General features: G+C 49.4%; 1 protein-coding gene across 1 annotated transcript; it reads left to right on the forward strand.

The window, feature by feature from the left end:
• The first annotated feature begins 2,686 nt into the window (after positions 1–2,686).
• On the forward strand, positions 2,687–5,712 carry Ube2c (ubiquitin conjugating enzyme E2 C). Its single transcript, XM_004663906.3, has 6 exons — positions 2,687–2,840; positions 3,361–3,388; positions 4,101–4,187; positions 4,774–4,978; positions 5,073–5,132; positions 5,473–5,712. The coding sequence occupies exons 1-6, from the start codon at positions 2,740–2,742 to the stop codon at positions 5,529–5,531; spliced, it is 540 nt and encodes a 179-aa protein (XP_004663963.2). The 5' UTR covers positions 2,687–2,739; the 3' UTR covers positions 5,532–5,712.
• Positions 5,713–12,376: the final 6,664 nt, after the last annotated feature.

The following is a 12,376-nucleotide window of genomic DNA, read 5'->3' on the forward strand; positions in this document are numbered from 1 at the left end:
CGAACCTCAGTCCTTAGGCATATGCCTTAACCACTAAGCCATCTCTCCATCCCTAACCCAATGATTTTTTTTTAAAGGTAGGGTCTCACTCTAGCCAAGGCTGACCTGGAATTCACTATGTGCTCTCAGGGTGACCTCAAACTCGTGGTGATTTACCTACCTCTGTCTCCCAAGTGCTGGGATTAAAGGTGTGTGCCACCACACCCGGCTGTTTTTGTTTTGGTTTTTCAAGATAGGGTCTCACTCTAGCCCAAGCTAACGTAGAAATCACTATGTAGTTTAAGGGTGACCTCAGACTCATGGCAATCCTCCTACCTCTGCCTCCCAAGTGCTGGGATTAAAGGCATATGCCACCACACCTGGCTATTAACCTAATGTTACAAGCACTTGGGAGGTGAGGTTGGATGACTTAAGTTCCCAGCCTGGGACTACAAAGTGAGTTCCAGATCAGCCTGAGCTAGCTTGAGATCTTGCCTCAAATAAAAGAACCAGTCATGGAGGTGCACGCCTTTAATCCCAGCACTCAGGAGGCAGAGGTTGAAGGATCACTATGAGTTTGAGGCCACCCTGAGACTACTTAGTGAATTCCAAGTCAGCCTAGGCTAGATTAAGACCCTACCTCGAAACACTAGGAAAAAAAGCCAGGCTTGGTGGTAAATGTCTTTAGTCCCAGTATTCAGGAGACAGAGGTAGGATTGTTGTAAGTTTAAGGTCAACAGCATGGGACTATGGAATAAGTTCCAGATCAGCATGGGCTAAAGTGAGACCCTACCTTGAAAGAAAAGGAAAAAAAAAACTTCCAGGCTGGAGAGATGGTTTAGTAGGTAAGAAACATGACGGTGAAGAATAAGGACTCGGGCTTGAGTCCCCAGTACCAATGTGTAACAAATGCACAAAATGGCCCAATGTATCTAGAGACGCCCATACTCTTTTTTTTTTTTTTTTTAAAAGAGTGAATACTTTCTACAGCTTTATTTAATAAATAATTTCCTCATAGAGGACATAAGAGTTCTACCAATTACATAAGAACAAATATATTTGCACATACATTACCTTGTTAAACACGCCCATACTCTTAACTGCCTCTTTCTCTAAATTTAGCTGGGCATGGTAGTGCACCCCTTTAATCCCAGCACTGTGGAGGCAGAAGTAGGAGTATCCCTGAGTACAAGGCCACCCTAAGACTACATAGTGAGTTCCAAGTCAGCCTGGGTTACAGTGAAACCCTACCTAGAAAAAACAATAAATTGAAGTCATGCATGATGCATTCCTTTACTCTCAGCACTAGGGAGACAGGTAGGATCGCCATGAGTTTGAGGCCACCCTGACTACATAGTGAATTCCAGGTCAGCCTGAACTAGAGTAAGACCCTAATTTGAAAAAAAACATCAATTAAAAAAATATTGACCTGCTCAAAAATCACACAGCAAAAAATAGCTTGCTTTTGGTGGGTTATTATGTTTTTTTTATTTAATACTTATTTGACAGAGGGAGGCAGATAGAGAATGGGCATGCCAGGGCCTCCAAGCACTCCAAACAAACTCCAGACGCCTACAAACCTTGTGCATCTGACTTATATGGGTTCTGGTGAATTGAACCTGAGTCCTGTTTCACAGGCAAGTGCCTTGACCACTAAGCAATTTCCCCAGCCCTAATATCTTTTTCTTTTTGGGGGTGGGGAGGTGGTGGTTCAAGGTGGGGTCTCACTCTAGCCCAGGTTGACATGGAATTCACTATGTAAGTCTCAGGGTGGCCTCACACACAGGCGATCCTCCTACCATGGCCTCCTGAGTGCTAGGATTATAGGTGTAGGCCACCAGGGCCTCCAGCCACTACAAAACTTCAGACCGGTGTTGAATACTACAGGCTTTGCAATCAAGCACCTCTATCTGCTGAGTCATCCCTCCAGACCATGGTTTTGCTTTATGGAGACAAAAAGTTTCATAAACCCCAAACTGGCATTTAACTAGCCCTAGAAAGACCTTAAACTCTGAACCTCCTGCCGAGAGCTGGACTTGTGCCATCATGCCCTCCTCAAACCCCCGTTTTCTAGTAGATAAAATGACCATTGGCTTTAGCTTTTCAAACACTTAGGACGCTGAACTGGGATGCCCAGCTATTGTAATAGGACAGAGGCTTCCGGCTTGGGGGAGGGTAACAAGGGCCACAAGATTTAAGACGTTCCCTTTCCGGGAAGAAGTAATCCAGCTGGGTGTGCCCAAGGCATTTGACCTAGAAGCTCAACGGAGGGGCGTGGCAGCCCACGCCAGAAATTACCTCACTGGTGAAAAGAAGGCAGGATGATCTGGAGTTCAAGATCATCCCAGGCTACACAGCAAGCTCCAGGCCAGCCTCTCGGCCTGAGCTACTTGAAATCTTGTCAAAAAAGAAAGAAAAACCCTCATCCACGTGTACGTATCCTTTGGACCTTTAATGGTTGGCGTTTTCCAAAAGGCCACCAATCCGCTACAGATTCGTAAATTAATGGGCAGCCACTCCAACCAATCGGTCGATAGAATCCAGACCACACTGTCCAATTAGCGATGCGCTGCTGAGTGGATCAGGCGGTTGCGCAGTGACAGAGGGCGTCGGCGTGCCTCATTGGCTGGATCAAACCCAAGCGAGCCGCTGATTGGCTAGCGCTGCCCGAGGGTTAGGATTCAAACGCGGGCGGGCAGGCCCGCAGCCCCGCAGTTGCCGAGGTGTTCGAGCTCCTGTCTTCTTGCCAGCGCCGCCGGGATGGCCTCCCAGAACCGCGACCCAGCCGCTGCCAGCGTCACCACCACCCGGAAAGGAGCCGAGCCTAGCGGGGGCGCCGCCCGGGGCCCTGTGGGGAAGAGGTGAGCAGTGCGGCACGTTACCCTTCGGGACCCCCAGCTCCGGGAGCGGGTGAGGTTTGGGAGACACGGGTTGTCTGGGACGCTGCCAGGTTGTTCCCTGGAGACGCCAGAGGATAGGAACATCCGCCATCCTGCCAGAGATTTCTTCAATTTTATTTTCTTATGAGATTTGTTTTATTGAGCCACTGCAAACGAGCTCCTGACGCATGCACCACGTTATGCATCTGGCTTTACGTGGGTCCTGGGGAATCCAACCTGGGTTCCTAGGTTTCGCAGGCAAGCGCATTCTCCGCTAAGCCATCTCTCCAGCCCTCCTGGCAGAAATTTAAACGAACATCCGCCCCTTCGGGCAAAGGGAGGCGAAGGTCTCTCTCTAAAGATTAGTGTCCCCAGGATAATTCGGACCTCCGATTAGGAGGAAGTGTCCGTGACAACTCAGGATAGCCGAGTGGGAGATGTACCGCCTGGAGAGCATCTAGACACCCCCCCCCCCCAGGTGACACTGACTTTCTCTTTGCAGGCTACAGCAGGAGCTGATGACCCTCATGGTGAGTAACTGCTCAGATCCCCAATTGAGCTACCCTCCCATCCCCACCCAATTAGCAGTATCCTTTCCTGTATCCCTGTAATTTACTCTCCCTGGGAAGTCTTAGGACATACTTACTGCCTTCCACACGAGAGACTTCCAGCAGCCTCTCGCCCAGTTCTACCCCCACCGTAAAGGTATCTAGAACAGTTCCTCAAAGTCAGTCATTCAAGGCCTTCCCTGGGCGCATCCCAACCCCTGGCCCTGGCTCTAGCCCCACCCAGCTCTCCACCCTTCTTGGATTTGTTAGACCCATCATACCTAAGAATTGTCCTTGCCAGGCATGGAGGCAGGTAGGATTGCCTGAGTTCGAGGCCACCCTGAGACTCCATAGTGTATGCCAGGTCAGCCTGGGCTAGAGTGAGACCCTACCTCGAAAAACCAAAAAAAAATTGTCCTAGCAGTCCTTTACCTACAATGACACCCTCAATGCCATATTGAATAGTTAAGTTTCTGCAAACTAAAAGGATTATGACAGCAAGAGCTACCTTCTGCTTCCCTGTATGACCCTTCCTTTGCCAGGTGGTCAGCCTGTCATTTGTGTCTGGCTGCTTTTGTTCTTGGTCAGAAGGTGATGAGGGCAGGGTTAGTTAGGATAAGCTCAACCACTGACCCCCTTGGCTGTGCCCAGACATGGCACTCTGCAATCCAACAGTGTGGTGTTTCCTCCTCAGATGTCTGGTGACAAAGGAATTTCTGCCTTCCCTGAGTCAGACAACCTTTTCAAATGGATAGGGACCATCCATGGAGCAGCTGGCACAGTAAGTGAGGCGGGGGGTGGGGTGGGGGGTGTCACTTGGCTGGGTATGGGGAAAGGTGGGAGGTGATGTCCAAGCGCCCCAGTTGGCTTCTGAACTCTGCTGTTCACATGCTGAGCCCCCGGGCCCTGTTCTCTGAGATGAAAGGGGAAGGTCTGAGCTTAGTCCAACTCAAGAAAAGTTCCTACTTAGCAAGCTGTGGTCACGCCTTTAATCCAACTGGAGCACTCTAACTGGAGGTTATAGCAGGAAGATGGAGCTCGAGGGAGACCCTGCCTTAAAAAAAAAAAACAAAAAACAAAAAACAACTCTAGCCAGGTGTGGTTCAGCACGCCTTTAATCCCAGCACTCTGGGAGGCAGAGGTAGGATTGCTATTCCAGGTTAGACTGGGCTAGCAGTCGCCCTTGCCTTTAGTCCCAGCACTTGGGAGTCTGAAGTAGCATTGCCGTGAGTTCAAGGCCAGCCTGGAGCTTCAGGGACACTCAAGCCTGCAAGGCTGTTCTCATGGTTTGGATTGGTTGTAATAATGATGCTGGGAGGAGGGGACCTCGTGAGCAGGGGACTTAACTCTGTCTCTCCAAATGCCAGGTGTATGAAGATCTGAGGTATAAACTCTCCCTGGAGTTCCCCAGTGGTTACCCTTACAACGCACCCACCGTGAAGTTCCTCACGCCCTGCTACCACCCCAACGTGGACACCCAGGGTAACATCTGCTTGGACATCCTCAAGGATAAGTGGTCAGCCCTGTATGACGTCAGGACCATCTTGCTGTCCATCCAGAGCCTGCTAGGAGGTAACGTCTGGGACCACCCCTCCACTCCAGTGCACCCTGGGGGTTTGTCGAGGCTCCTGTGGGTCAACCTCTTGATTCTTGTCTCCATCCACAGAACCCAACATCGACAGCCCTTTGAACACACATGCTGCCGAGCTCTGGAAAAACCCCACAGGTGGGTCCTTCAAGGGTAATCCCTTCCCAGCCCTCAAAGGATCCCCCAGCTACTGGGGACTGGGTTGGGCCAAGGTGGGGGAGGGGATGCAACTTGCCTTGTTGCTCTTCCATTCTCATGTTGGTTGAGGGGACTTTGGGTAGAACCTTCCCCGTACCTGCCTTGGCCTCACTGGAAAAAAAAAAAAAAAAAGCCCAATCTGTGACCCTACTGGATGGGTGGGCAGCCCAAGGAGTATCTGCTGTGCTGGAAAACAGCCTAAGCAGCCTGGTCTGTCTGCTAACTTCCAGAGCTGCTGCTTCCTCCATCACTAGCTGTTTTTCTCTTGTTTTTTTTCCAGCTTTTAAGAAGTACCTGCAAGAAACCTATTCAAAGCAGGTTTCCAGCCAAGAGCCCTGACCCCAGCTGTCCAGCCTCTCTTTGTGTCGTCTTTGTATTTTTAGGTGGTCTGTCCTTTTCCTTGATTTCTGTATGGACTCTGTCTTCATCTGTGGTGTTATTTTTGTTGTTTTTTTAAATTAAGTCTACTTGAGCCCTTGCAATGTACATTAAATAAATGTTTTGATTGTTTTGTACAAAGTGCTGCCTTGTAGTTACTCTCAATTGAAAGGATGCGGTATAGGTAGGGGTCTAGCTTAACATCTGGGCTGGATCTTACTTACCACTGCATGTGCCTTTAACTATATATACAATTGGTGTCCCAAACCAGGTGGGGTGGTGCATGTTTTTATTCCCAGCTCTTGGGAGGCAGAGGTAGGAGGGTCACTGAGTTGAAGGCCATCCTGAAACTACATAGTGAATTCCAGGTCAGCCTGAGCTACTGAGGCCCTACCTGGCGCTGGGGGATTAGTGGGGAAGGGTGTCACAAAATAATGCCTACTGGGCTAAGGGTGTATGTAGCTTAGTAGAGACAATGTTTACCTTGAGGTCTCCAGCAACAAAAATGCCTATTTCATTCTGGTGTGGTAGCATCTTGCCTTTAATCCCAGCAGAGGTAGAGTTCGAGGCCCACCTAGGCTAGAGTGAGAACAGTGTCTACCTCAAAAAAAAAAAAGTGTTGGGCTGGAGAGATAGGTTAGCGGTTAAGCGCTTGCCTGTGAAGCCTAAGGACCCCAGTTCGAGGCTCGGTTCCCCAGGTCCCACTTTAGCCAGATGCACAAGGGGGTGCACGCGTCTGGAGTTCGTTTGCAGAGGCTGGAAGCCCTGGCGCGCCCATTCTCTCTCTCTCCCTCTATCTGTCTTTCTCTCTGTGTCTGTCACTCTCAAATAAATAAAAAAAATTTAAAAAAAAAAAAAGGGTTCATATCTGTAGTCCCAGCCTGGCCTCACCTCAAACTCACAGCATGGCAAAATTGCCTATTTCTGTGGAGTTGTGTAGCTTATGCAGTTCATAGTGACTGTCAAAGCCAGTTGGGATATAGGAGAGACTTAAGCCGTAAACTAAAGAGCATATGGAAGGCAGAGAGCCATCCCCCACATTGGCAGATGAGAAGACTCAGGTTACCGGGCAGCACAGGCAGAATGATGGGAGACAGCCCCTCCTAGAAGGCCTCTGGCCCCAGATCCTCCACAGATGGGAAACAGCACCCTCACTCCCTGCTCCACCTCTACCCACAGCGCCTCCAGCTACAGCACCCACTGGCCCAGTTCCCCTGTCCCTCGAACCACCTTTATGCTGCCCTGCTGTGGGCTCCAGCCTTTGAGGCTTTGGGAGGAAATGGCAGTTTGGATCAGGTGGGGCTCTACCTACAATTTTTCTAATTGCAATTAAAATGCAGTTTCAGCTGGGTGTGGTGGTGCATGCCTTTAATCCCAGCACCCGGGAGGCAGAGGGAGGAGGATCGCCGTGAGTTCGAGGCCACCCTGAGACTCCATAGTGAATCTGGACTAGAGAATGAGACCTTGAAAAAAAAAAAAAAAGGTGGAAAAGACACCTCAGTTGTCCCTTCACCTCTACACATGTGCCTTGGCGTGCACATGCACGCACACAGTTATTTAGAAAGGGAAGAGACAGAAAATGGGTGGGCCAGGGCCTCTTGCCACTGCAACCAAACTCCAAACATACGCACCAAGTTTTGCATCTGGCTTTACATGGGTACTAGGGGATTGAACCAGAGCCAGCAGGCTTTGCAAGCAAGTGCCTTTAGACACTGAGCCGTCCCTGACCCCACCAAAAAAAAAAAAAAAAAAAAAGTGTTTTCGTGTTAGTTTTTCTTTCAAAGTAGGGTTTCACTGTAGCCCAGGCTGACCTGGCATTCACACTGTAGTCCCAGGCTTGCCTCAAAGCAATCCTCCTACCTCTGCCTCCCAAGTGCTGGCTTTAAAGAAGTGTGCCACCACATCTGGCCCAAAATAATTTTTTGTTTGTTTTTTCTGTTTTTCATGGTAGGGTCTCACTCTAGTCCAGGCTGACCTGGAATTTACTATGTAGTCTCAGGGTGGCCTTGAACTCACAGCAATTCTACCTCTGCCTCCCAAGTGCTGGGATTAAAGGCGTTGCCACCACTCCCAGCTTCAAAATAATTTTCTTTTTAAAAAGTTTATTTGAGACAGAGTGAGAATGGGCATGCCAGGTCCTCTAGCCATTGCAAATGAATTCCAGATGTATGTGCCACCACATGCATCTGGCTTACGTAGGCACTGGATAATCGAACCTGGGTCCTTAGGCTTCACAGGCATGTGCCTTAACTGCTAAGCCATCTCTCCAGCCCAAAAAAAAGAAAAAAAATATATATATATATATATATATATATTTGTTTGTTTGTTTTTTAATGAAAAGGAGTGAGTGAGTCAGGGCTGCTGGTGAAGACAACCTCCGTTGGAAGAATGTCAAGCAAAGCAACAAAGCCACAAGTAGGACAGACCTTTCCAGTCCATGGTGTGGCAGCGAGTCCCTCTGCACTTGATACTGAAGTACAGGAAATACCCAAGGGTATGATTCCTGATCCCATTTACTTCACACAGTTGAATGCCAAGAGGGAGATACAACAAAGCACATTGTTTGGTAGTGCTTCGTTCTGCTTGTGAGTGTAAGACCTCATCTTTCATCTTTTTTTTTTTGGGGGGGGAGGGTTCAAGGTAGGGTTTCACTCTAGCCCAGGCTGACCTGGAATTCACTCTGTAGTCCCAGGGGGGTGGGTTTGAACTCATGGCGATCCTCCTACCTCTGCCTCCCGAGTGTGGGGATTAAAGGGGTGCACCACCATGCCCAACGTGTATCTTCCACCTTTTTGAGGCAGAGTCTCACATAGTTCACCACTGCTTTAGCCAGGTTGGCTGGTGAGCTTCTGGGGGAAATCGCCTGCTTCTGTCTCCGATCTCACTGTAGGCATGCTGGAATTAGACTTATGCACTACTGCATACAGCTTTATGTGGGTTCTGGGAATTCAAACTCAGGTACTCACATTTGCATGTTATAGGGTTTTTTTGTTTTATTTTGTTTTTTAATTTATTTATTTGAGAGCGACAGAGAGAGAAAAAGGCAGATACAAAGAGAGAGAGAATATGGACGCCAGGGCCTCCAACCACTGCAAATGAAACTCCAGATGCATCTAGCTAACGTGGGCCCTGGGGAATAGAGCCTCAAACAGGAGTCCTTAGGCATCACAGGCAAGTGCTGACCGGCTAAGCCACCTCTCCAGCCCAGGTTTTTGGTTTTTGGTTATGTTTTGTTGTTTTTTTTTTTGTTTTTTTTTTTTTTTTTTTGAGAGCGACAGACACAGAGAGAAAGACAGATAGAGGAAGAGAGAGAGATGGGCGCGCCAGGGCTTCCAGCCTCTGCAAACGAACTCCAGACGCGTGCGCCCCCTTGTGCATCTGGCTAACGTGGGACCTGGGGAACCGAGCCTCGAACCGGGGTCCTTAGGCTTCACAGGCAAGTGCTTAACCGCTAAGCCATCTCTCCAGCTCGGTTTTTGACTTTTTGAGGTAGAATATCACTCTATAGCTCAGGCTGACCTGGAATTCATTATGTAGTCTCCAGGAGGCCTTAAACTCAGTGATCCTTCACCTCAACCTCCTGAGTGCTGGGATTAAAGGCATGCGCCACTACGTCTGACTCAATATTATTTATTTATTTATTTATTTATTTAAGGGAAAGAGAAAGAGGCAGATAGAGAGTGAGAGACAATGAACACACCAGGGCCTCCAGCCACTGCAAATGAGCTCCAGACGTGTGCACCTTGTGTATCTGGCTTTATGTGAGTACTGAGGAATCAACTTGGGTCCTTAGGCTTTGCAGGCAAGCACCTAAACTGCAGAACCATCTCTCTGGCCCTAGCTGGGAATGTTAACCTTTAACCACTAATCCATCTTCCCAGTCCCCAAAAGTACATTTCTTTCTTTTTACAGTTTTTTGAGGTAGGGTCTTACTCTAGCCCAGGTTATTCTAACCTAGAATTCACTATGTAGTCTCAGGGAGGCCACAGACTCACGACGATCCTCCTAACTCTGCCTCCAGAATGCTGGGATTGAAAGTGTGCACCATTGGCTGGCGATATGGCTTAGCCATTAAGGCTCTTGCCTGTGAAGCCTAAGAACCCAGGTTCAATTCTCCAGGACCCACATTAGCCAGATACACATCATGGCACATACATTTGAAGTTCATTTGCAATGGCTAGAGTCCCTGGTGCGCCCATTCTCTCTCTCTCTCTCTCTCTCTCTCTCTCTCTCTCTCTCTGTCTCTCTCTCTCCCGCCCCCCCCCACCGCCGTATCTAATAAATAAATAAAGATTTAAAATTTTTTTTTAAATGTGCACCACAGTCAGGCATGGTGATGCACGCCTTTAATCCTAGCACTCAGAAGGCAGAGGTAGGAGGATTGCAATGAGTCCAAGGCCGCCCTGAGACTACATAGTGAATTCCAGGTCAGCCTGGACCAGAGACCCTACTTCAGGAAAAAAAAAAAAAAAAAAAAAAAAAAAAAAAGGTGTGCACCACCACGCCAGGCAAAAGCACATTTCTTGAACAGCAAGCACTTCAGGCGTATGGAGAGAAGGGAAGGGATACAGTGCTAATGTAGCTCTTTAGGGCTTGGCAGGCTATGTGAAAACGCCTGGGGAGCTAGAGAGTAACTCAGTGGTAAAGAGCTTGTCTCCCATGACGGTGTTCCCCAGTTCAACCCAGAGCTCTGAAGGAGATGACGGCAACTGCTGCCTGGGCTTTATCTTGGGAGCAACAGGAAGCTAATGGAACCATGCCCAGGGCAGTGACCTGACGAGATTTGTGTTCAGAAAGATCCCGCTGGCTGCGGTCTAGAACGCGAACAGAAGGGAAGGGGTTAACTGCTATCAGGAGCCAGGCAAGCAATGGTGGTAGCCAGAGTTGTGAGGCTAAGTGGGCATGGAAAGGAGAGATAAAACAGTAAAAAAGATAGAAGCAGGGCAAGGGAGTGATGAGAGCTGGAGAATGAGTGCCAGAATTCTCAGCTGGGGGCCCCATTCCCGGGCTATCCCTGAGATGGGGGCACGGGAAGGCACCAGACCACAGCGGAGGGAGACTTGTCAGCTTAGGGCAAGGGCCAGCTTGCAGTGCTGCAGACACCCTGTCAGCAGGGAGGTGATATCACAGTGAGGAGCCTTGCCTAAGCTGGAGAGACGCCTTGATGGTTAAAATGCTTGCTTTGCAACACCTGCTGCCTCCGGATCCATTCCCAAGCTTCCCAGGTAAAGCCAGACAAGTATTCATTTGCTGCAAGAGACCCTAGGATGCCCATATACACACATACACACAAATAAATAAAATTTTAAGGAGAGAAAGCCTCCCAGAAAAAGGAAGCGGAAAATAGGAGAGGGGAAAGGGAAGAGGGTTAGACACTACCTTGAAAAACCTAAAAAAAAAAAAAAAAAAAAAAGAGAGAGAGAGAGAGAGAAAGCCTTGTTCTGGCTCCTATCATGTATGTATGTACCTCTCCGCTATGCCTGAGTTTCCTCACTTATAAAACGAGGATATTAGCCAGGCATGGTGGCGCACGCCTTTAATCCCAGCACTCGGGAGGCAGAGGTAAGAGGATCACTGTGAGTTCAAGATCACCCTGAGACTACATAGTGAATTCCAGGTCAGCCTGGGCTACAGTGAGATCCTACCTCGAAAAACCAAATAATAATAATAATAATAATTGGGAATATTAGCAATGTCTGTCTCTAAAAGTGTTACGGACATAAATGAAACAATGTTAGCAAGAGTACAGCACACAGTAGGCACTCAATAAAAACCGATGATTACTAAATGCCAGCCCTAATATTGGTTAAAAAATAAATAAATAAACTGGAGCCGGGCATGGTGTCGCACATCTTTAATCCCAGCACTCAGGAGGCAGACGTGGGAGGATCGTTGTAAATTCAAGGCCACTCTGACACTACCCTGAATTCCAAGTCAGCCTGAGCTAGAGTGAGACTCTACCTCAAAAAAAAAAAAAGGTGGGGGGAGGCATTTCCACGGAGAAGCACGTGCAAAGTTCCCAGGGACTTGAATGAATGAAAACCTACCCCCAGTCGATATCTGGAATGGGCCGTGGGAGGGGGAGGGGAGTGAGGGAGGAGTGGAAGGAAACTGAATTTGGTTCCCTTGAAGAACCTCTCCCAGAGCACTGGCCACATCAGATTTCATTCCAGCGAGATAATCGTCTGGGCCTTCTGCATGCATGCCAGCGGAGGAGGCTGAAGGCTGGGAGACCAGCCGGAGGCTGGCATGAGGCTCCAGCTGATGAGCTCAGGACCTCCTGCCCGGCTCGGCGCCCCCATCCTCCCCAGCACGGTCAATAAACCCATGAAGCAGAAACCACGCTGCCTGGGGTGGATGGACACCCCGCCCCCCTCCTCAGTCGGGTGGCCTGCAGAGGGTACCCGTGGGTTCCGGAAAAGAAAGACTGGAGAAGAGAGAGGCTTCGCCCCTCTCTGGAATCCGGCCTCCCCACGCATCCTCACACTCCCGGGGTACCCTGCTCTAAGGACGGACAGCTCAGCTCCAAGCCCTTGCGACCTCCCTCCTCCAACGCAAAGGCGCAATCTGCTGAACTGCCCAAGCCCAGCGCCCAGCTGCCGGTAGCGGGCCGCGAACCTGCAGAGCACATGGAGCAGCTCAAGGCATTGGGTGGCCGCCGCCTGGGGACTCCAGTAGCCTGGCCCCCATTCGCATCCTGGGCACCAACCCAGCCACACAGTTCCCCCCCACCCGACCCTCAACCCTGAGATCCCTTGCCCCCAATCAGTCCCTCCTGGTCACTCAAGGTTTGCAATGTTGGCTTT

This window comes from Jaculus jaculus, chromosome 8 (genome assembly GCF_020740685.1).
Source record: "Jaculus jaculus isolate mJacJac1 chromosome 8, mJacJac1.mat.Y.cur, whole genome shotgun sequence".
Classification (NCBI taxonomy): domain Eukaryota; kingdom Metazoa; phylum Chordata; class Mammalia; order Rodentia; family Dipodidae; genus Jaculus; species Jaculus jaculus.